Below are 24,210 nucleotides of genomic sequence, written 5' to 3'. Positions count from 1 at the left end.
AAATATTATAGTAATTATCTCTGAATGAAGGATTTTGGGGGAATTTATTTTATTATTTTTATATATTTTCCAAATTTGTACAAAGAGCATACTTAACACTTACTATAATCAAGAAAATAAACATGTATCCTTATGTAGTTACTATTAATAGAAAATTAGGCTTGCTAGTGAGTTTATATATTGGTTATTGATTAGTAAATAACCAAAACATCAAAGAAAGGAAACTTTTTAGAAATAAAATAAACTTCTCACTTTAAACTCTAAGATTGCTATATTTGTAGGCATTCTGGTTTCCCCTAAAACTAACGCTCTTCTTCAGGATTCAAAATCATGCAGAATAGAGCCTGGTAAGTCCGAATTGGAAAACTCCGGATTTGACGGAATGAGCGAAGAAGAGCTTCTAGCAGCTGTTTTAGAGATAAGTAAGAGAGAATCTTCACCATCTCTGAGTCATGAAGATGACGATAAACCAACCAGCAGCCCAGATACTGGATTTGCAGAAGATGATATTCAAGAAATGCCTGAAAATCCAGACCCTGTGGAAACTGAGAAGCCTAAAACAATCACAGAGCCGGGTAGGTTTAAATGAAGATAAACATCTGTTACACAAGGTACAACTGTGTACCAAAGCCTTAGAGTGACAGATTGGCTTCTAGAGAATGGGAAGTGAGATGGATCTGTATAACAGAGCTAATAATATTTTTCGTGCTTTTTTTTTTTAACAGTTTAAAAAATGAGAAGTAAATATTGTGAGTAGTACTCAAAGACTGGTTGGTAAAGTATGCCATCCCTTTAGGTGTACATCAAAAGAAAAGTTAGTATTCTTATGTGCATTTAATAAATGTTTGCATCAGTTTTTGGTCACTTTTCTCTCATCACTGCTCTCAGAATTTGTATAATTCTTTCTTCATTTTTCTGTATCTGAACTTGTACCAAGTTTTAGTGTATAAATAATTCAGTTACTCCATTCTCCTTTGGGTTCATCACTTCCTAATGGTAGAAAGACCACTGAACCAAGAGATCAGGTCTTGGGCCTCTAGTCTTAGCTATACCATTTACTAGCGATGAATTTCCAAATAGGTAATTTAACCTCTTGGATACTCAGTTTTCTTCTCTCTCTATGGGGCTCTACCAGACATACTTCAGAAGGTTGTGAGTAGAGTGTTAGATGTATATATGTATAATGTAAATTGTTATACAGATAAGAAATGATTTTTGTGGTGATTATTCTTCGTATTTTGTTATTTCTCAAGTTATCAGTGGGAACAGAGCTGAGCCTCCTTGCCTTGCACTATGGCTATTTTAAGATTTTTAGTAGAAAATTTTTACTACCTCTTCCTGTGACCAACTCTAACTTTTTTCTCCTGATATCCCTAATATCTATATCTATCTCTCTCTCTATCTGTGTAGCTGACGTGTTTCAGTACATGAAGCCTAGCATGTTGGAGATGAAGAGAAGAGTAGTATAACACAAAATTATTTTCTGTATTCTTGGGGTTAGGGCCTCTTCAGCTTTGAATTACTTTATGTGCAAGGGAAATAAGAATTAGTATATCCTCAATTTAACTGTAAACCAAAAGCTGATGATTTTTGTATATAGGCATTCCTTTTTTTCCCTCTTGATGCAAGTATCCTTATGAAATCCCCTTCTGTTATTAAACTTGTAGTCACTGCCCTTAGATATCATTGGTTAGCATTAGTGCTTCTGTCCCTTGCCAATATATTTCCTCCTTTCAGTTCTTTGCTCCGTCCTACATCTCCCTACAATTAACAAAGGAAGTTATTCTTATGTACAATTAGTTCTAGATGATCTGTGCCAATGGAGAACACTGAAGTTAGCAAAATCACTCATAATCACAGATAGTTTATAACTGTAGCAGCTTTGGGGAGAGCAAACTTGTTAGTAAGTACTTTATATCCTTATATAAGATCCCCTGTGCTTTAGCTACCATCTTCCCCTCTTGGATGCAAGGCATTGTTGTCTTTTCTGCTTTTTTAACCTCACCATTTCATTTACGTTCTTACTGTAACTGAAACCTAAAGACGTTGCTTCTCCTGCAATTCCTTTTTTTTTTTTTTTTTACTTATGGAAAATATTGAGCAAAGATGAGTATAATAACCGTCCCCCTTGTACCCATTATCGACAATAATAGCAACAAAAGCCAGTCTTGTTTCATCTGTATCCCAGCTTCCTTCTCCACCCATCCCCTGGATTATTTAGAAGTGAATCTCAGACACTAGATCATTTCATCAGTAAAGATTTCAGTAACTCTAAAAGATAAGAACTCTTTTTTTTAAAAAAAAAGTATCCTCAATCCCATTATCATACTTTAAAAATTAGCAGTAATTCTAAGGAGTGATTAGATATGATCAAATCCTCTGTAAGGTTTTTATTTTGAAAATTTTCAAATCCAGGGAGAAGTTGGAGAATAAAACTTAATGGACTCTTTCTACCCTTCACCTAGATTCATTAATTAACATTTGGTCACATTTGCCTTCTCTCTCCCCACCCTCCTGTATGTGTGTGTGTATAGTTGTGCAGCAGTTACCCCAAAATTAGTGCCTTAAAACAACAGTAATTCTAATATCTGTCATAATTCTGTGGATTGACTGGTTTTAGCTAGTAGTTCCCCTGTTCCATGTTGGCTAGGATTTGACTAGGTTGAAACATCCAAGATGGCTCACCGTGGCACCTTGGTTGTGTTGCTTAGAAGAGTCAGCTAGGATGGCTAGATATCCTCTCAGTTCCTCCCTTCCCCTCACTGCCCATCTCCCTCGCTACTTCTCGTCATCTTTTCATCTCTTCCTGTAGTCTCCAGGCCTCTCCCCCTCTCTGTGGTCTCTCCAGAAGGGTAGCCAAGCTTGTTACATGATAGCTCAGGGCTCCCAAAAGCACGAAAGGGGGAGCTGCCGGGCCTTCTTAATGTTTAGGCTCAAAATTAGCACAGAATCAATTCTACCACATTTTATTGGTTAAGGCACTCACAGAATCTGCCCAGATTCCTTATGAGGGGCACTACACAAGAATAAGAATACCGCTAGGCAAGGTTCGTTGGAGGCTATCTTTGGAGATTATGTGTGCACATGTGCATGTGCGCGCGCACACACTTTTCTTTTTCAGTGGAACCATTTGAAATTGCAGGTATCATGACACTTCATTCTAAAACACTTCAGAATCTCCTAAGTATATGGAAATTTTCCTACATAGCAATTACGCACTTAAGAATATTAGCAATAATTCCACATGTAATTCCAATGTAGAGCCCACATACACATTTCCCCAATGGTCTCAAAAATATTTTTTATACTTTCTTATTTTTTAACGTAAAACCCATTGTTTACCCACTGCATTTGGTAGTTAGGTCCCTTTAGTCTCTAGTCAAGGCTAGTTTTTCTCTGAAAGGCTCCCAGTATGGGTTGTCCTACTGTTCTTTAAGTATAAGCTGTTTTCCTCCCCTACCCTAAAACTTCAGAACCTGGAGATGGGATAAGTTTTCTCCTTGTTACCCATTGTTATTTCCAACTGCTTGACTCCTTTCATCCTACAAAAATCCCAGCTCCTTTGGAAGTACATGACATCAGACTTTGCCACCTATTATCTCTTTCTGTAACTGTCTTTTACCTTCCAGTCACTCCCATCAACATTCTTAGGGACTTCAGCCTCCTCATAAATGATCCAGCAACAGCCTAGTTTCTCAATTCCTGATCTTAATTCCAAAGGTCTTTTCTTCTACCCCATCTTGATCACTGACAGAAGTCATACCCTAGACCAGTGGTTCTCAAAGTGTGTCCCCAGACCATCAGTATCATGTGGGAACTTGCTAGAAATGCCATTCTTGGCCCCACTCCAGACCTACTTAATGAGAAACTCTGGATGTGGGGCTCAGCATTCTGTGTGTTGATTCCAAGTGGTTCTGATGTACACTAAAATTTGAGAACCGCTTCCCTAGACTTTATCATCATCAGTAACCGTACTACTCTTGAAATCTTGATTTCAAGTATCTTACTCTAACCTGCCTCTCCTTCCAGCTCACCTAGCGTCATATTCTTATTTCAAAAATTATTTGATCTCATTAAGACTTCCAATCCTGTGACTTCTACTTTTTTGCTATTAATCACCTCCCTCTTGTTATCACTTCATTCTCCAGCCTATATGCCATATTTTGGTACTCTTTTATCTCCCTTCTTTTAGTCTGTCACAGTAGCCTGACAAAACCCCAACTCCCAACTCAACTAGCTTATTATTCCAGGCCTGTACCCAAGCAGCTAAAGGTTGCTGGAGAAACGTCACAAAGTTGTGCTCACTAGACCTTCCTCAGATTCATGACTGCACTCTTAAATGGTCATCAGATGCTGCTAGTTAGTTCTATTATACTTCCTTAATAAATTTCTTTTCTATGTCTCTATGATCTCTTCCTCAGATCTCCAGTTCTCCTTCCACACGTATGTTCATAACTTAGCTGTATACTTTTCAAAGAAAACGGATGCAATCAGATGAAAACTCTGCCTTCACTTCTGTTATGGAGGAAATGTCCCTGTTCTTACTTAAGACCAGCCCCTCCATTCACATTTAAAATGTCATCCACTTGTACCTTCTGAAGACCTGCCCTCTTGAAATTATGCTCTTTCTCTTCTGCATCGTCTTCCCTCTCTTCTAAATTATTCTCATTGTGCCTTAATATCACCCATCTTTAAAAAACCCTCTTATAACCTTATGTTCCCATCCAGCTACCAGCCCCTTTCTTTGCTCCCCTCACAGCAAAATTCTTTGGAAGAATTGTTTTATTCATTCACTCTACTTTCTTACCACCTCTCATTCTCTCGTCAGCCTTCTCCAAGAGGACTTTGAGCCCCACCACTCCACTGAAATGATGTTTATCAAGTTTACATTAGCAGTATTTCACACAATCTACTACTCCCTCCTTAATATTTGAAACTTTATGAATTTTTTTCTATGAGCTTTCATGCTACCACACTTGGGTTTTTTCTTCCTACTAGACCAACCAGTCATTTCAGGTTTGGTTTTGTTGTTTTGGGGGGGGGTTTTTTGCTTCCTTCATCAGAACTCTAACTGTTGGAATATTCCCAGGACGCTGGCCTTAGCTATCTTATTTTCTACTTAAGCTCTCTTCCTAAGTGATCTCATATAGTACCACAGCCTCACATACTGATGGAATATCAAATTCGTATCTCTAGCCTGGATCTCTCCCCTGAGCTTTAAACTTATTTATTGAAATGCCTACTTGCAATGTCCATTTGACTAATTTTTATTGCCCCCTCTCCCCCAATATGCCTTCCTCATGTCATAAATCCAGTTGTTCGGCTAAAAAACATGACTCCCTTGATTTTTCGTTTTATTTCATACCTTGCATTCAGTCCATCAGTGAGTAGAGTCAGCTATTACCTCCAAAATATGTCCTGAATCCAACTATTTATCAACATCTTCAAACTCCAACTCTAGTCTTCCGTCTCTCACTTGGGCCACTACAACTGATTCCTGATATCTCTTCCTCCACTCTTGCCCCACCCCAGACCTTCTTTCATGAACAAAGCAGCCAAAGTAATCTTTCTGAACCATGCATCATGATTATCACTCTTCTGCTTAAAACTTATTGTGACTCCCCGTTACACTTAATCCAGCTTCTTACCATGGCCTGTTTCCACTCTCCCCATCTTTCACTCTACTATTTTAGCCATACTGGCATTATCTCTCTCTGCTCCTCAGATATGCTAAGCTCATTCTCACTCAGAGTCTTTGTACTTAAGCTTCTTGAGGGCAAGGGCCATCTTGCCCTAATTATCACTATATCCCCAGCTTCTACAACAGTACCCTGGCATGTAGTAGATTCTCAGGAAATATTTGGGGCACAACACAATCTTGGCTGTCTCATGAATCAACTGAGGAAGGGCACAAAGACTAGCTGAGGAAGGTTTCACTGTCTCCAGACACTAGCTAGAAGGAAGAGTGGACGCAGAGGCCCAGACTTGGGAAAGGCCCTGGCAAGTTAGTGGACCTAAAAAGAAGTTGAGAGTGATCTGCCTGACCAGAGCATAGTGGTGAGATGGAAAACAAGAGATGAGACTAGAGTTGTGCAGTCTCCACTTTTACAAGGCCTTAAGCCATGTCTTCGAGTTTGAACTTTTATTTCAAAAGCATTAGGAAGTTATTGAATAATTTTAAGGAAGCAAGTGTTTGATAAAGATTTATATTTGAGAGCCAGCCCTGATGGCCTAGTGGTTAAAGTTCAGTGTGCTCAGCTTTGGCAGCCCAGGTTCATTTCCCAGGCACAGAACCACACTGCTCGTCTGTCAGTAGCCTGCTGTGGCAGCAGCTCACATAGAAAAACCAGAACTTAGAACTGTACACAACTTGTACTGGGGCTTTGCAGGGTGGTGGAAGGAAGAAAAATGGAGGAAGATTGGCAACAGATGTTAGCTTAGGGCTAATCTTCCCCTGCAAAAAGAATTCTATATTTGAAAAGGACCGTTCTGGCTGTAGTGTAGTACATAAATTAGAGAAGAACCAAGGTAATCTTGTGAGACCTGGTAGGAAGTTACTGCAGTAGTCCAAACCAAAGTTAATGGTGCCCTACGCCAAGGTTTTGGCCTTGAAAAGAAAAAAGTTGATGGATTCAAAAGGTAGTTAAGAAATAATGATTTATCTGATATGAGGGGGTAAATCTGAAGAAGTCAAAAATGATCCCCAAGTTTCTGTCTTAAAAAAAAAACCTGTGTAGACAGTGATCCCATTCACTGAACTATAGCATGTAGGAAAGGAGCAGGTTTCAGTTGGAGAGGGGGAAGATGCAAATGATATATTTAGTATAAGAATGTTGAGTTGTAACACATGGTTCTCCTTTGATCCATTGTGCAAATTGCTTAAAAGTGTATTGTTATTGTGTGGTCATATTTGTTTCCATAGATCTTGTTTTTATGTCCATCTGATAATCTTGTCCTGAAGACAAATGTATATTGATTTTAGTATCTTAAAGTAAACTTTCTTGATCTGTTTTCTATCACATGGATTAATTGTTAGTGTAATTCCACGGTTGTGTGAGGTATATAGGTATATTGAGTGCTAAAAATTATCAGTTAAGAAAAATTGTACCTCTGTCACCTTTTTTTGTTTGTTTTTGTTTTTTGTTTTTTTATTGACTTCATAATAGTTTACATCAATGTGAGATTTCAATTGTACATTATTTCTTGACTGTCACCACGTAAGTGCTCCCCTTCCCCCCCAGTGTCCCCCTACCCCCCTTCCTCTGGTAAACACTGAACTGTTTTCTTTGTCCCAGTACTTGTTTGTATTCCACATATGAGTGAAATTATATGGTGTTTGTCTATCTCAGTCTGGCGTATTTCACTTAGCATAATTCCCTCTAGGTCCTTCCATGTTATTGCAAATGGGATGAATTTGTCCTTTTTTCTGGCTGAGTAGTATTCCATTTTATATATATATATACCACATCTTATTTATCCAATCATTGGTCGATGGGCACTTGGGTTGCTTCCATGTCTTGGCTATTGTGAATAGTGCTGCAATGAACATGGGGTGCATATGTTACTTTGGATTGTTGATTTCAAGTTGTTTGGGTGGATACCCAGTAGTGGGATAGCTGGGTCATATGGCAGGTCTATTTTTAGCTTTTTAAGGAATCTCCATACTGTTTTCCGTGGCGGCTGCACCAGTTTGCATTCCCACCAGCAGTGTGTAAGGGTTCCCTTCTCTCCACACCTTCTCCAACATTTGTTATTTTTAGTCTTAGTGATTAGAGCCATTTTAACAGGCGTAAGGTGGTATCTTAGTGATGTTGAACATCTTTTCATGTGTTTATTGGCCATCTGTATATCTTCATTGGAAAAACGTCTGTTCATCTCTGCCCACTTTTTGATCGGGTTGTTTGCTTTTTTATTGTTCATTTGTTTGAGTTCCTTATATATTATGGAGTTTAACCCCTTGTCAGATATATGATTTGCAAATATTTTCTCCCAGTTGGTGGGTTGTCTCTCTTTTGATCCTAGTTTCTGTTGCATTGCAGAAGCTCTTTAGTCTGATGGATTCCCACTTGTTTATTTTTTCTTTTGTTTCCGTTGTCTGAGAGGACATGGTATTTGAAAAGATCCTTTTTAGTTCAGTGTCAAAGAGTGTACTGCCAATATTATCTTCCAGGAGTTTTATAGTTTCAGGTCGTGTCTTTAAGTCTTTGATCCATTTTGAGTTTATTTTTGTGTATGGTGTGAGATGGTGGTCTACCTTCATTCTTTTGCATGTGGCTGTCCAGTTTTCCCACCATCAATTATTGAAGAGACTATCTTTTCTTCATTGTATGTTCTTGGCACCTTTGTCGAAGATTAGCTGACCGTAGATGTGTGGTTTTATTTCTGGGCTCTCTGTTCTGTTCCATTGATCAGTGTGCCTGTTTTTGGTCACTGCCGTTTTGGTCAGTGTGGCTTTGTAGGACATTTTGAAGTCAGGGCTTGTGATGCCTCCAGCTTTATTCTTTTTTCTCAGGATTGCCTTAGCAATTCAGGGTCTTTGATTGCCCCATGTAAATTTTAGTATTCTTTGCTCTATTTCCGTGAAGAATGTCATGGGATTCTGATAGGGATTGCATTGAATCTGTAGATTGCTTTGGGTAATATGGACATTTTAACTATGTTTATTCTTCCAATCCATGAGCAAGGAATCTCTTTCCATCTCTTTAAGTCATTATCAATTTCTCTCAGTAATGTCTTATAGTTTTCTTTGTATAAGTCCTTCACCTCCTTGCTTAAATTTATTCCTAGATAGTTTATTTTTTTAGTTGCGATTGCAAATGGAATTATATTTTTGTGTTCTCTTTCTGTAAGTTCGTTATTGGAGTATAGAAAAACAGTTGATTTTTGTAGGTTGACTCTGTACCCTGCAACTTTACTGTAGTTGTTAATTATTTCTATTAGTTTTCAAATGGATTTTGGGGGGTTTTCTATATACAAGATCATGTCATCTGCAAACAGCGAGAGTTTCGCATCTTCACTCCCTATTTGGATTCCTTTTATTCCTTCCTCTTGCCTAATTGCTCTGGTCAAAACCTCCAGTAACTATGTTGAATAAAAGTGGTGATACTGGGGATCCTTGTCTCATTCCTGTTCTCAAGGGTATGGCACTCAGTTTTTGCCCATTAAGTATGATGTTGGCTGTGGGTTTGTCATATATGGCCTTTATTATGTTGAGGTAATTTCCTTCTATCCCCATTTTGTTAAGAGTTTTTATCATAAATGGCTGTTGGATCTTGTCAAATGCTTTCTCTGCATCTATTGAGATGATCATGTGGTTTTTATTCCTCAATTTGTTGATGTGGTGTATCACGTAGATTGATTTGCGGATGTTGAACCACCCTTGTGTCCCTGGTATGAATCTCACTTGATCATGATGTATGATCCCTTTGATGTGTTGCTGAATTTGGGTTGCGAAAATTTTGTTGAGAATTTTTGCATCTATGTTCATCAGCAATATTGGCCTGTAGTTCTCCTTTTTTGTGCTGTCCTTGTCAGGCTTTGGTGTCAGAGTGATGTTGGCCTCGTAGAATGTGTTAGGAAGTGTTCCATCCTCCCTAATTTTTTGGAATAGCTTGAAAAGGATAGGTATTAAATCCTCTCTGAAAGTTTGGTAGAATTGCCCAGGAAAGCTGTCTGGTCCTGGGTTTTTATTCTTTGGGATGCTTTTGATTGCTGTTTCAATCCCTTTCCTTGTGATTGGCCTATTCAGATTGTCTGTTTCTTCTTGACTCAGCTTTGGGGGTTGTAAGAGTCTAAGAATTTATCCATTTCCTCTGGGTTATCCATTTTGTCAGCATATAGTTTTTCGTAGTATTCTCTTATAATCCATTCTATTTCTGTGGAGTCTGTTGTTACTTCTCCTCTCATTTCTGATTTTGTTTATTTGTGCTTTCTCTCTTTTTTTCTTTGTAAGTCTGGCTAGGGGTTTGTCAAATTTATCTATCTAAGAACCAGCTCTTTGTTTCATTGATCCTTTCTGCTGCCTTTTTTGTTTGAATAGCATTTATTTCTGCTCTGATTTTTATTATTTCTCTTCTTCTGCTGACTTTGGGCTTTGTTTTTTCTTCTTTTTCTAATTCATTTAGGTGTAATTTGAGATTGCTTATTTGGGATTTTTCTTGTTTGTTAAGGTGTGCCTGTATTGCAATGAATTTCCCTCTTAATACAGCTTTTGCTGCATCCCATGAGTTGGTATGGCATGTTATAATTTTCACTTGTCTCCAGATATTTTTTGATTTCTTCTTTAATTTCTTCAATTATCCATTGCTTGTTCAATAGCGTATTGTTTAGTCTCCACATCTTTGTCCCTTTCTCAGCTTTTTTCTTGTAATTAATTTCTAGCCTTGTAGAATTATGATTGGAGAAGATGCTTGTTATTATTTCAATTTTTTTAAATTTATAGAGGCTTACCTTGTTTCCCAACATATGGTCTGTCCTTGAGAATGTTCCATGCACACTTGAGAAGAACGTGTATTCTGCTGTTTTTGGATGGAGGGTTCTATATATGTCTATTAAGTCCAACTGTTTTAGCTTTTCGTTTAATTCCACTGTTTCCTTGTTGATTTTCTGTCTGGATGATCTGTCCAACAATGTGAGTGGTGTGTTGAGGTCCCCTACTATTATTGTGTTATTTTTAATATCTTCTTTTAGGGTTTGTTAATAGTTGCTTTATGAACTTTGGTGTCCTGTGTTGGGTGCATAGATATTTATAAGCGTTATTTCTTCTTGATGGAGTGTCCCTTTGATCATTATATATTACCCCTCTTTGTCTCTCTTTACCTACCTTATCTTGAAGTCTACTTTGTGTGATATAAGTATTGTGACACCTGCTTTCTTTTGTTTGCCATTATCTTGGTGTATCATCTTCCACCCCTTCACTCTGAGCCTGTATTTGTCATTGTAGCTGAGATGTGTTTCCTGGAGGCAACAAATTGTTGGATCTTGTTCTCTAATCAATCTTGCCACTCTGTGTCTTTTTATTGGAGAGTTCAGTCCGTTTACAGTGAGGGTGATTATTGATATATGAGAGCTTAATGCTGTTATTATATCACTCCTTTTTTGGTTTTCCTCTATTTCCTTTTTTTCTCGTCCTGTGTGTTTTGGTTTACCCATTGAATTATGCAGTTTTTTATGCCGTGTTTCTTTGTTTTTTCCTTATTTACTTTTTGTGTCTCTGTTCTGCTTTTTAGTTTAGTGGCTACCCTGAAGTTTGTATTCAGAATTTTGTGTATAACATAGTCCATTTTCTGGTGGCCTCTTATTTCCTCAGTCTAAACTGATTCAGTCCCTTTCCTCCTCCCCTCCTAAGTTATTATTCTCATATGTTATTCCAGTTTGTGTTGTGTTTGTGGTTAAAGTGACAAGATTGCCTTTGTTTTTAGTGTTTTCCTTCCCTTTATCCTAATGCTGTAGTTGAATATTTGCTATCCTATTCTGATTCTCTCTATCTGTTTGTCTCCTTACTCTGTGTTTTGTGACCCCTTTCTCCCTTTTTTTCTTTTTTCATGTATGAGGGCCTTCTTGAGGATTTCTTGGGGGGGGGGGGTGTCTCGTGGCTACAAAGTCCCTTAGCTTTTGTTTGTCTGGGAAAGATTTAATTTCTCCCTCATATCTGGAGGGTATTTTTGCTGGATAGAGTATTCTTGGCTGAAGATTTTTATCTTTTAAAGTTTTGAATATGTCACTCCATTCTCTCCTAGCCTGTAAGGCTTCTGCAGAGAAATCTGCTGAAAGTCTGATAGAGGTTCCTTCATAGGTTATTTTCTTCTGCCTTGCTGCCCTGAGTATTCTTTTTTTGTCATTCATTTTTGCCAGTTTTACTACTATATGCTTTGCAGTAGGTCTTTTTACATTGACAAATCTAGGCGATCTGAAAGCTTCCTCCACACGCATTTCCCTCTCATTCCCTAGATTTGGGATGTTCTCTGCTATTGTGTCTTTGAGCACACTTTCTGCTCCATTCACCTTCTTGAATACCTGTAATTGTTATGTTGCATTTCCTCATTGAGTCAGATATTTCTCGGAGACTTACTTCATTTCTTTTTAGTCTCAGTTCTCTCTCCTCTGTCTGGAGCAATTCAACATGTCTATCTTCGATTATGCTGATTCGCTCCTCTATGGTGTCCACATGAGCATTCAGGGAATCTGTATTTTGTTTTATCTCTTCCATTGTGTCTTTCATCTCTAGTATTTCTGATTGATTCTTCTTTATAGTTTCAGTCTCTTTTGTGAAGTAGCTCCTGAACTTGTTGAATTGTTTCTCTATATTCTCTTTTACTTCATTGAGTTTTTTGATGATAGCTGTTTTGCATTCATTTTCATTTAGTTTACTTATTTCTGAGTCCTCGGGACTGAATTCTGGGTATTTGTTGTTTTCTCTCTGTTCTGGAGATTTGATGAACTGCCTGATGTTGGAAGAATGGGGTTTTCCCATCGTGATATTATTCAGTTGCAGTTACAGCCTATCGCCACTGGATGGGGCTGGAGAGCCAGGTATTCTGAGCTCTCTGCTTTCAGCTGAGATAGCGCAACATGCGGGTCGGAGGACGGGTGCTTTCTCCTGCATGCCGTCCGGGTTTCCCACTCGGCTCTCACTGTCTGGTCTCCTGGGGTCTGGGCTTCATGAGGTCACCCCAGGTGAAAGCTTTTGCCCATTAGAGGGCTTCCCTCTAGGCTGCAAGGGCGCTAGGGAGTCCCAGGTGATCCTGTGGATGTGCGACCCCTCCCCCACGCCTTCCCTCATGGAGCCTCCCTGGGCAACGATCCCAGTCTTTAGGGGAGGGAGCGAAGTTCTCTGTTACCCCGTTCCGGGCTCCTCAAAGGGGGGGCTCCAGCCTCTCCTCGTGTGGCTGCTGTGACTCTCCAAGGATTCCTGTGCTTTTAGGGTATTTTCTGTTGGAATATGGTTCTTCCTTTTTGTTGTGTGTTGGAGGGGAGAGAGTCCTGGGCAAGCTCACTCCACCATGATGCTGATGTCACCTCCCTCCCTCTGTCACCTTTTTTTTTCTTTTTTTTTTTTTCTCTGTCACCTTTTTTTATGAGTATGTTTTGATAATAAAAATAATGTTACTCATCTATGTGCTAAAATAGCAGCTTCAACTCTCAAATATTTCTTCCATTTGAAATGCTTAGCATCAGGTAACTTTGAATGTCTCAGTTCCAAATTTCCAAAAGAAGTAATCTGACTGTTTGCCTCAAATATCCATTCCTAGTTGAATAAACTAAGGCCAGAGAGACAGGTAGTGTCATACAAGCTTCAGAGCTGCCCCTTCCAGGCTGAGGAAATGACTGTTTCTCTAAGAAGAGAGGAAAAGAAGAAATTATTGACATCTCCAGAATAATTTTTCTTAATTGGGGTCATACTGTTTTTGCACTTAATGTATCCCACGTTTCTTTTCCTCTTTTAGTGCATATTCAGGGTTAGTTTTAATGGTAAATATTCAGTAAATAATTCAATTCATTTAAAAAATGATGACTAGTTGCTGATTTAGAGTCTGAAACCAAGGTGTTGTAAGCTTCAGCGTTGTCTTGTGCTATGGAAAAGTATTGATCATTTAAATGGTTAAAATGCAATATTAGGGCAGGTAAAGAGCATATACTAATTTTAAGACAATCTATATAAAATGAATCTGTAAAGGTAATTCTTGTGACCAGTTAAATTCTTTTTATGAGAATTTCCTTAACTTGTTAAGATGAGAATTTTTGCCTTGGTAAAGAGTTTGAAATGGAAGGGACGAAGGGGGGTGGTGATCATCTTCTCCTGACTCTTACCTGTATTAAAAATTATAATGAAATTCAAATAACCAGAACAAAATCATGACCATACTGGTTATTCCAGCTAGTCTTAGTCTAGAGATAGAGAAGGAACAAAAAGAAATGAAAGATTAATTTTTTTTCTTATCTCCCTGGATGAGTGTTTTAAGCATACATGTTGTCATATACTTGTGCAGTACATGAGATGTTTATTACATACTGTATGTAGCTCTTTTGACATAGAATATTTGCAAAGCTTATTTGATTATTAATGTGAAAACACTCATTTGACATAATGTAATAAATGGGAAGATGTCAACATTAGCTTAATCATTCTAGCCTAATTCTTACTTCATTTACTCTAAACAATACTTTATTCCTAGTACTTGGTCATTTGACATTATGACCTATGATGTGGCCATTTATTCTTCTCCATCCTTAACCATGGTGCTTCTGATAATTGGTTAAGTTTCAAGACAATTGCTATAGATCAGTAGTTCTCAACTAGTGCAATTTTGTCCCCCAGGGGACATTTGACAATGTCACTTTTGGCTGTCACAACTGCTGGGGAGGGAGGTTGCTACTGGCATCTAGTAGGTAGAGGCCAAGGATGTTGCTAAACATTCTACAATGCATGGGACAGCCCCCCAACCCTCCAACAGCAAAAAATTGTCCCACCGAAAATTTCAGTAGTGCTGAGATTCAGAAACCGTGATCTAGATACAGTAAGATGAAATTGTATGTCCCAAGCAAGTTATGTATAAAGTTAGGATAAATTACTCTCTGAGCAGTAGATGTCACTCTAGTCCAGAGATTTCAGTTTATTAGAGAGGATTTCCCAGTTATGTTATGTTCTGCTTCCTCAGATCCTGCCAGTTTTACTGAAATAACTAAAGACTGTGATGAGAATAAAGAAAATAAAACTCCGGAAGGATCTCAAGGAGAGGTTGATTGGCTCCAGCAGTATGATATGGAGCGTGAAAGGGAAGAGCAAGAGCTTCAGCAGGCATTGGCTCAGAGCCTCCAGGAGCAAGTAAGAGATGTTTATGTTGCTGCTTTCTCCGTACCTATCTTTCCAAGAAACAGAATAATAATAATTAGTATATGTAATTAACACTTAGAATAATTAATACTTCGGTGTGTGAGGCATCGTTCCAGGTGATTTACATACAATGAGTCATTGATCCATCAAAACAAACAAACAAACAAACTTGTTTGGGGCTTTGCCTTGGGTTTGAATAGAAACATCGATAGTTTTGTTTTGTATTGTTTTTTTAATCCACATGCAATAAAATGTATTGTTGGTTACCTCCCATCACTGTAATTTATTGCATGCTAAAGCAAGATGGAATATTAAAGATCATCCCCAGTCCAAATTTATTTTGAAAACTATAGAAAAACCAGCATACCACCATGATTTTATCATTAATATTTTAAGGCAATGTATTTGTTTTGGTCGTTTTATCACAATGTGAATCTTTTCCTATGAACTGTTTGAATGTAAAATTCTCAGGAATATTATCTGAAATTTCAGATTTTAGTTACAGGCTAAGATTTATCTGCTGTTTTCTTTACGTAGTAATCTATTCTTCGATTTTTAGTTTTTTATGCTTATATTTGCGAAAGCTGATTGACTTGCAGTATTGCAGTCACCTGACATATCTGAGTAAAAGGTGATATTTTCATGGTTGTCTAATCCTATGAAATAAAAGTCATGTTAGTAATAAAAATTTACCAAGATTCCCTAGAATGGATGCATAGTTTTAATGTTTGCAAATAATCAGATTAAGAAATCTAATCTCCCTAAAACAGTGGGTCTCAATCTTAACTACACATTAATATTATCTGGGGAGTTTTAAGAAATTCTGATGTAATTGATCTGGGGTGTGGTCTGGGCATCTAGTTTTTTTAAAAAAATAAAGATGTTTTGAAACTTCCCTTGTTGATTCTTTTTTTTTTCCTACCTTTTCTCCCCAGGTCTGCCCAGTACATAGTTGTATATTTTAGTCGTGGGTCCTTCTAGTTGTGGCATGCAGGACGCCGCCTCAGCATGGCCTTACGAGCAGTGCCATGTCCGCGCCCAGGATCCGAACCAGTGAAACCCTGGGCTGTCAAAGCGGAGCGCGCAAATTTAACCACTTGGCCACGGGGCCGGCCCCTCCCTTGGTGATTCTAATGTGCAGCCAAGGTTGAGAACTGCTGCTTTAAAACCTTTTCAGAACCAGCTGTTCTATATCCTTTTATTTATAGGAAGTACATCCCTAGCTGCGTTGTCATCAAGATGTATATATGTCAAATTATTTTGCAAATAATATATAGTAATCATTTGTTTTAGAAGACTTACTTATAATGTAAAAGACCAAGGTCTGATTTCTTAACAATGGTGCAGAAAAAGAAATTCAGCACCCCTCTTCTTCATTGAGGAAAGACATCTATCCTATTTCTTGTTAGCCAACCCAGTTAAAACTATCTTATTTTTCTCAGATGTGAGGATAGGATTATAAGATGAAGTTTCTTTAGTTTGGTATAACCGCATCATTCTATTAATAATTAAAGTAGTCCTTTACCTCCTGGTTTCGGCATAGACTTTATAATCATACTTCCTCTTGGGGAATGTCTCTGTTGCTTTCTTAAACACAATATTATTGCTCCCAGGACTTTAATGCGGAATAGCTCATTATAAGCTTCTTGTGTACTTTAGTAACTTTAAAAAGTATAAAACAATTCTGCTTAAATTGTGTTTTTTCTGTATTCATGCATCATTTGTAAATTATCTTTTCTCTGAAGATGAGAGGGGAAATTTTTTTACAGTCAACATTTTCCTGTTCCTTTTTATAGTTAGTCATCTAGTTCAGACATTTTCAGAGGTATTATTTTTTCTAAGAGAATCTCAGGTGTATTAGAAAAGTAGCAGTCAGCAGCATTCATTTAGTATTTACCCAGCTTCTATTAGGTGTCTTGGTTACTTTAGCAAGAATAAAAATAAATATCTATGAAGAGTATACTGTGGAAATATTGTTTGTCTTGCTGTCATAGACTTAGGGTCATGGGTGTGCTAGAGCCAGCTCACTGTCTGCTCAGGAGAGCCGGCTGTATACACTTCTTCCCAACTCTTCATTCAGCATCATGTTGGAGCTTAAAATTGGCCATGATGGGAGTATTTATACCATGGAAATTGTCAAATGCTGTAAATCAGGGAAAGAAAAGAGAGCAATCTTCTAAGTATCTGCTATGTGCCAGGTATTTCATACGTATAAGAAGAAAGGGAATTACATCATGTCACGTTGAATGGCTTTTGGTTGGCAAGCCAAATACCACTGACTAGAGGAGGTAGCATTTAAGTCGCTTTAACCCCCAAGGTTGTGTTTTAGGAGGACAGTTTGGGAAAAAATAAAGAACTTCTTGGGGGCTGGCCCCGTGGCCAAGTGGTTAAGTTCGCGCGCTCAGCTTTGGCGCCCCAGGGTTTTGCCGGTTTGGATCCTGGGCGCGGACATGGCACTGCTCATCAGGCCACGCTGAGGTGGCGTCCCACATGCCACAACTAGAAGGACTCACAACTAAAAAAATATATATACAACTACATACAGGGGGATTTGGGGAGAAAAAGCAGGGGAAAAAAAAGAAGATTGGCAACAGTTCTGAGCTCAGGTGCCAATCTTTAAAAAAAAAAAAAAAAGAACTTCTCCACATCCCTCCAAAGGTCATATTCCACATGTCCGTAAGATTATGGAAGACACTATTAGCAAATACTTGTAGAGCAGCTGATTTTATTCTCATTAAATGAGTTTTGTCAATACCTCTTTAAATACCTTAGTTTTGTTCTTGTCCCCTTAGGAGGCTTGGGAACAGAAAGAAGACGATGACCTCAAAAGAGCTACAGAGTTAAGTCTTCAAGGTGTGTAGGTTATTTTAATTACATTTGTTTAAATGATGTAATGTATCACACACAGAAGAGCATATAAAATGTGTTTGTTATTTTTAATAACAATAACAAATTTGAACACCTCCCAGGTAAAGAAATAGAATGTTAGAAGTTACCTGTATATCCTTCCTGTACCACTCCTTCCCAGAGGAAACCACTGTTCGAATGTGTGTTTGTAGTCATCATTAGCTTCCCTTTCTTTTTAGTCATTTTACCATCTATATCCACATCCCTAAACTATATTTTTTTAATTTTGAAAAAGTAAATTGCCAGGACAATCTGTCTGTAATCCATCTGTATGAAAGAGCAGTACTGCCACTCTTAAAACTCCTGGGAGAAGATACTGTGACTTCAGCTTCCCTGTGAATTTACAAGAGCTCACTCTGGGGAAGTCAGTGGGCAGTGATGAGTGAGTATTCAGAAACATAAAGTTCCCCGTAGGCATGGCATTTGGCAGAACAAATATAGACCAGGTGCTGGAAGTCCACAGGGACATGGGGTCACAGGAAGTGGGCTAAACTCTGTATTTTCTGTTTCTGAGATGACTGTGGCCTTTCTCTGGCTCTCTGAGGTAGATCAAAGTGGAACACTTTGGTGGCACAAAATGAGTCTCCTTAGGCTGATCTAGACACGGCATGGAGGAAGGAGCAAGAATTTCACTGTTACGTAGTTGAGACACTTACAAATAAGAGTTCAAGCTAGACTCACCCAGGCATTCTGTCCTCAGATTAAAAAGATGATATAGTACTGCTCGGTATCTATCCAAAGAACTTGAAGTCAGCAATTCCAGAAGTCCCATGCGCCCCTATGTTCATGGTGGCATTATTTACAATAGTCAAGACGTGGAAGCAACCTAAGTGCCCATCAACTGATGATTGGATAAAGAAGATATGGTGTATATATATATATATATATATACACATATATATATATATATATATATACACATAATGGAATACTACTCAGCCATAAAAAAGAATAAAATTGTTCCATTCACAACAACATGGTTGGACCTTGAGGGAGTTATGTTAAGTGAAATAAGCCAGATAGAGAAAGACAATCTCTGTATGACTCCACTCACATGTGGAAGTTAAACATGTAGACAAAGAGAACAGATTAGTGGCTACCAGGGGAAAGCGGGGGTGGGGGGTGGGCACAAAGGGTGAAGTGGTATACCTACAACACAACTGACAAACAATAATATACAACTGAAATTTCACAAGGTTGTAAACTATCATAAACTCAATAAAAATTTTTTAAAAAAAGATATAGTGGTGGTGATGATGGCTGTCTCAGGGTCATATTGCTCCAATCTGGACTGGTTGCCCTCTACATTCATGCACAGATATCCTGAGATCTTCCTAACCGTTCTGCTGGAGATTCCTTCTGATTCTCTCCTTGTTTGAATCTCCCGTTTCCTGTATCTCGCTTCCCTATTCTTGGTCTACTTGTGCTTGAATGGAGAACATCCCCAGTAGTTTTCTTGAAGAAGAGGAGATGTGACTTCGATTTTTTGGAGAGCTTGCAAATTTAATTCTGTTCTACTGTTTGCTGGATAGTTTGGCTGAATGTAGAATTCTGGGTTTGCAGGCATTGTGAGAGCATTGTTTTCCCCTGGTTTCATGCTGCTGGGCAGTGACAGAAGGCTTGTTTACAGGGTTGCCGTCTGACAAGTCTAAAGTCGTTCTTTATCCTGATGTGACCTCTTTTCTCTGAAAGGCTGTAGGATCTTCTGTTTCTGTTGTGATGACGTGTCACAGTGATGTGCCTTAATGTGGGTCTGTTTCATCCATTTTGCTGGGTACTCTGGATCATTTTAATCTAGAAGGCTGTGTCCTTCAATTCTAAGAAATTTTCGCTGATTTCCTCCCTTCCGCTTTCTCTCTTCTTTCTGAAACTCATGTAATCCAGATCTTCTAGTCTGGCCCTCGTAGTTCTCTCCTGTCTTCTGTCCGGTTTCCTCTCTTTTTGTCATTTTGCTCTGTTCTCGGGGAGTCTCTCCAGCCTTATCTCCAGTTCTAAGCCCTCTTTGGAGTGTTTTATTTCTACCGTATTTCTAATTTTCAAGAACTGATTTGTTTCGCAAATGTTCCTTTTTTATAAGGTCTTTTTTTGTTCAGGGAAGCAATACCATCTCATCTCTCTTGAGGATGTTAAATATAGTTCATTTGTGTGTTTGTTTGAGGCTTTCTTCTCCCTCAGGAGATGGTCTCCCCCAGATTGCTCTGTCCCGTGTGTTTGCTATGATCTCTGTCTTGCTAGTTAGAGGCTTTCCTCGGTGTCGGGTGGTCCTTGACTGTCAGCTCATGGTTCAGAGTAGGGGACTAAAAAGATGATTGGAATCTCTGAGCTTATCAACTTTGAGTTTTACAGAGTGGGAGTGTTTGGGGGATGATGTTAATATTTTAGGCCTTTTTCTCTTGGGCCGGTCAGATTCCTAAAGAAGAGTTTTCTAATCTCTTGCCTTTACCTAAAGGTAAAAGATGTGGCTGCCAACTTTCTGGAGCCAAGCGTAGGAATGGGGCAGGGGGTATTCTCCTCCTTCAGTGTGCAGACTGTTGCCTACTCCCATTTTCGGTGTGGTATTCATGGCCTCCCTGTGCCCAGCATCCCCTCATCCAGAGGCTGTTTTACCCTCTCCAGAGAATAAAGCTCTAGACTTCTCTTGTTGCCCTCAGCATGAAGTAGGGGGGAAGTGGATCTAGCAGTCTGTTTCTCAAACAGCTTTCACCTAATCCCTATTTTTATCCCCTCCTTGGCCTCCAGTTTCAGAGGTACCTGCTACTTCCAAGTTGTATGTCTTTTGAGGATTCTGTGATGTAATTTGGATTGATTCTTGACTTTCCCCTTACTGCCTAAGGATTTGGCTTTGGCTTTCTTAGGTCGGCTAAATCAGTCACCCATCTACTTTCTACCTTCCAGAATTCGATGCTATAGTCTCTTTTCTTGTTCTTCCCATTCTTAGGTGTTCATGTCTTTTAAACAACTCTGTGATGTGGTTCTACTGGAATTAATTCTATTTCGAAGCAAAGAGCCCTTTGTGTACAGATGCTCCTGGGAGTCTTTAAAGCTGTGGGTACAGATGGATTCTTCCAGTGGAACCACATTATTAAAGAAAAAAATGGATCTTGGATTTGTTTGTTTAGTGTATTTTAGGTGAAACTTAAGAGTTAAAGACTGAATTTCCATTATTTTTATAAATTTCAAAAAGGACTTAATACTGAACAAAATGAAAGGATATCAGCCTTTTTATGATCTCTTTTCTGAGAGCTAATTTGTATTTCCTAGTGGCATCTACAATATGCACCAAGTACTTGGAACCTAATATATAGTTTGTATAATACAGAATTTAGTGAAACTGGATTATCTGTAAAATTATATTCTCTTTCAGTTTTATTCCTTTCTTATGAAAGTTATATTCCCTTTCATATAAATATATTTAAAAGAAAAAGGGACATTTCTTTTACAGATACCTGGTGTCTGAATTTTTATTCCCCAGAGTGGGTTGGGTGAATTGGAACCCTAATAGTATGTGTTGTGTTTTCTTGGGATGATAAAACGTATACCTTGAGCCATCTTATATCTTCCTAAGCCTATCTCTTTGTGTCTATTCCAAGAACTTTTACAAGACTTTGTCTTTGTGTTCTTCAGAGTTTAACAACTCTTTTCTGGATTCATTGGGTTCTGATGAGGACTCTGGAAATGAGGATGTTTTAGATATGGAGTACACAGAGGCTGAAGCTGAGGAACTGAAAAGAAACGCTGAGGTGCGTGATGTTTTATTCCCTGAGCAGAACTGGCCAGACTGTCAGTATCACTCCTCCTCCTCTTTAAAGCCATCTTGAGTTCTGTGAAAACTACATTATCTTTAAAGTTAAATACCAAAACTAGTTGGTTGTTACTCAGTAAAATCTGTAGAATTAATGACATTAACTATGTAGCACATTGGAATCTTTTTTTTTTAGCCTTCTTTTTCCTTAAATAATTGCTTTTCTCCCATTTTCCAAATTTTTTGTAATTTTAATTACCCAGGATCCCCCATCCTAACACAATTACTGTTAGCATTTTGACGTAATCTTTTGCCATCCCTACCCCCAAGTATACTTTTAAAAAGTCATAAGTAGTTTTTATCTTGCTTGTTGAAAACTAGTTATTTATAAGAATTTTATTTTTAACTGCTGTACTGTATTCCCTCAAATGAACATACTATTTATTTTAATTTTTAACATTGAACAAATTTTTTCTGTTTTTTCACTGTAATAATACACTGAGGAACTGTGTATGATTGTAATGTTTTCTATATTTAAGATTTTCTTCTTTTAAGTAAATCCCCAGAAATAAATTACTGCATCAAAGTTTATGATCATTTTAATGGTATCTGGTTTAATATAACTATATTCCTTCCCAGAATTGTACCTTACAGTGCTACCTGCAGTGCATGAATATCACTTTTGTTTTATTTTTCTATTAACGATATTTTAATAGCATTTTTAAAGTATTTAAAAGTTCACCCATAATCCCTTTAGCAACACAGCAACTCAACATTTTTTTCATTCTGTTTTTCTGTACTTACCCATTAACATACTGCGAGCCTTAAAAATAAAACAGCTAGTTATCTTACCAGCAAAACGAGTTTATTCGGAAACAGCTAAAGAATTGCAGTTCAGAATTTGCATGCTGTAGCAGACCATAGGCAAATCTAACCATCAAGCGAGAGGAATGTTACTTTATAGAGAAAAGGGGGGAAATTGGGAGGGTTTGCTTTGAACTAAAGTCCACTGGAGAAAAGCAAGAGTTCAGGGTGGTGATGGTTTCTTATTTGCTGAGTTGATGGGATAGTTGATTCTGCTTGGGATGCAAAGTACATTTCTTCCTGCAATTGAGGATTCTTTCCTGTTGAGGACTTTCTGTGGGGGTGTGTAATTAAGTATCTTTCCTGTAATTGACCTTGAGTAGTGCTTCATGGGAGCTCCTCCTTCCAGCCTCCTGATTCCATTTTAAGTAAGATTTCCCTTTGTTAATTTTCACAATACCTATTTTTATAGAGCTACGGTTATTATGTGCATTCATGTGGGTTTGAAAAACAAGTTAACATGTTACTGACCCACGTAATTTTTTTTAAATAGCTGAATAATATTATATTGAGTTGATATACCACTAACCATTTAACTATTATTGGGCCTATTGTTAGTGCCAGCTTTTCATTATTATAGATAATTCTCCAGTGAGTAATTTTATATATATACTCTTTTCTTTTTTTGAATTATTTTCCTAGGATAAATTCTTAGTTGGGAGTAGAGTTCTTGGGTCAATGGACAATACCAACTGCTGGATTTTTTATTGAGTCTGACTACATACACTCTGAAACTTAGCCAAGTCAGCTTTGATAATAAATTTAAATTGGATATTCTTCTTTTAGTCAAATGAAGAGTTAAAAGTCTTGCCCACTTCTGTTTTCCAGACAGGAAATCTTCCTCATTCCTATCGGCTCATCAGTGTTGTCAGTCACATTGGTAGCACTTCTTCTTCAGGTAAATGGACATCATGATTTCAGCATTTAATAAATGAAGTAGCCCCCATTTGCTCCTTATTAGGTTGTTCTGTACCTAGCTTTGTGAGGTGTTAAGTTGAATACATCAAGAAAAACTTTGAAATCTTTTCTTTGATCACACTAAATGTGAATTGTATTAATAGGTGCAGCTGTTTTTATTTCTCTATTCATAAATGGCCAAAGTTCCCCTAAAGAAAATATATTTATCTAAAAAGTTGTCCCAATGTAGTATATCCCTCCCTTAAATTTCTGTACATATGTTTTGAGTGGTGTTTAGAAGCATTGTTGGCAGTAAGATGGATGAGGTGGCTGTTTTTATCTCTTTCTGAAACTTCCTGTACCTGAGAAAAATTCAGCAATGTTTTCAAAAACCTCCATTTTAAGAGTTTGTTTATTTCAGGTCATTACATTAGTGATGTGTACGACATCAAGAAGCAGGCGTGGTTTACTTATAATGACCTCGAAGTGTCTAAAATCCAGGAGGCTTCTGTGCAGAGTGACCGAGATCGGAGTGGTTACATCTTCTTTTATATGCACAAGTAAGAAACTTTGTCAGATCAGAAGCTGGGGGCCAGAAATCAGCCGAACTCTTTTTCCTTTAAGGATAAAATGTGCCCATCACTTAATTGGTTGACAATTTTGGGGTTTTCTTATCTTTGCTTAGGGCTCATGTCTTGATATTTCCTTATAAGTCCAGAATATTTTCTCTCAAGTCAGCACGGGTTACTCATCACAGTAGCATCTAGGTATGGAACTTAAAACTGAAGGCTGTTTTATGATAGAAGCTGTCCTATCGTAAACCTTTTTGGTCTTCCTGTCGTATCAGCCAGAAGATCTGAGTTGTATGGATGGGAACTAAATAGCATTTCTATCAAAGGTGGATATTACCCTTCCCTCCCTAGAGCTCTCAAAAATCAGCACCTGGGGCCACAATGGTGATCAAATG

At 38.0% G+C, this 24,210-nt stretch overlaps 1 protein-coding gene across 7 annotated transcripts in view; it reads left to right on the top strand.

Annotated features, from left to right (window-relative positions):
* USP37 (ubiquitin specific peptidase 37) overlaps nucleotides 1–24,210 on the top strand; it is a 96,571-nt gene that overhangs the window by 67,575 nt on the left and 4,786 nt on the right. For all 7 annotated transcript variants that reach the window (XM_023642339.2, XM_023642336.2, XM_070269258.1 and 4 more), the window contains 6 exons: nucleotides 320–575; nucleotides 14,658–14,824; nucleotides 17,626–17,686; nucleotides 21,365–21,480; nucleotides 23,175–23,244; nucleotides 23,665–23,803. In XM_023642339.2, the coding sequence (XP_023498107.2) occupies nucleotides 320–575; nucleotides 14,658–14,824; nucleotides 17,626–17,686; nucleotides 21,365–21,480; nucleotides 23,175–23,244; nucleotides 23,665–23,803 (809 nt within the window). The remainder of the gene's footprint in view (nucleotides 1–319; nucleotides 576–14,657; nucleotides 14,825–17,625; nucleotides 17,687–21,364; nucleotides 21,481–23,174; nucleotides 23,245–23,664; nucleotides 23,804–24,210) is intronic.

This window comes from Equus caballus, chromosome 6 (genome assembly GCF_041296265.1).
Source record: "Equus caballus isolate H_3958 breed thoroughbred chromosome 6, TB-T2T, whole genome shotgun sequence".
Classification (NCBI taxonomy): Eukaryota; Metazoa; Chordata; class Mammalia; order Perissodactyla; family Equidae; genus Equus; species Equus caballus.
Note: the sequence above shows the minus strand (reverse complement) of the source record. Positions and strands in the feature narration are given on the sequence as shown.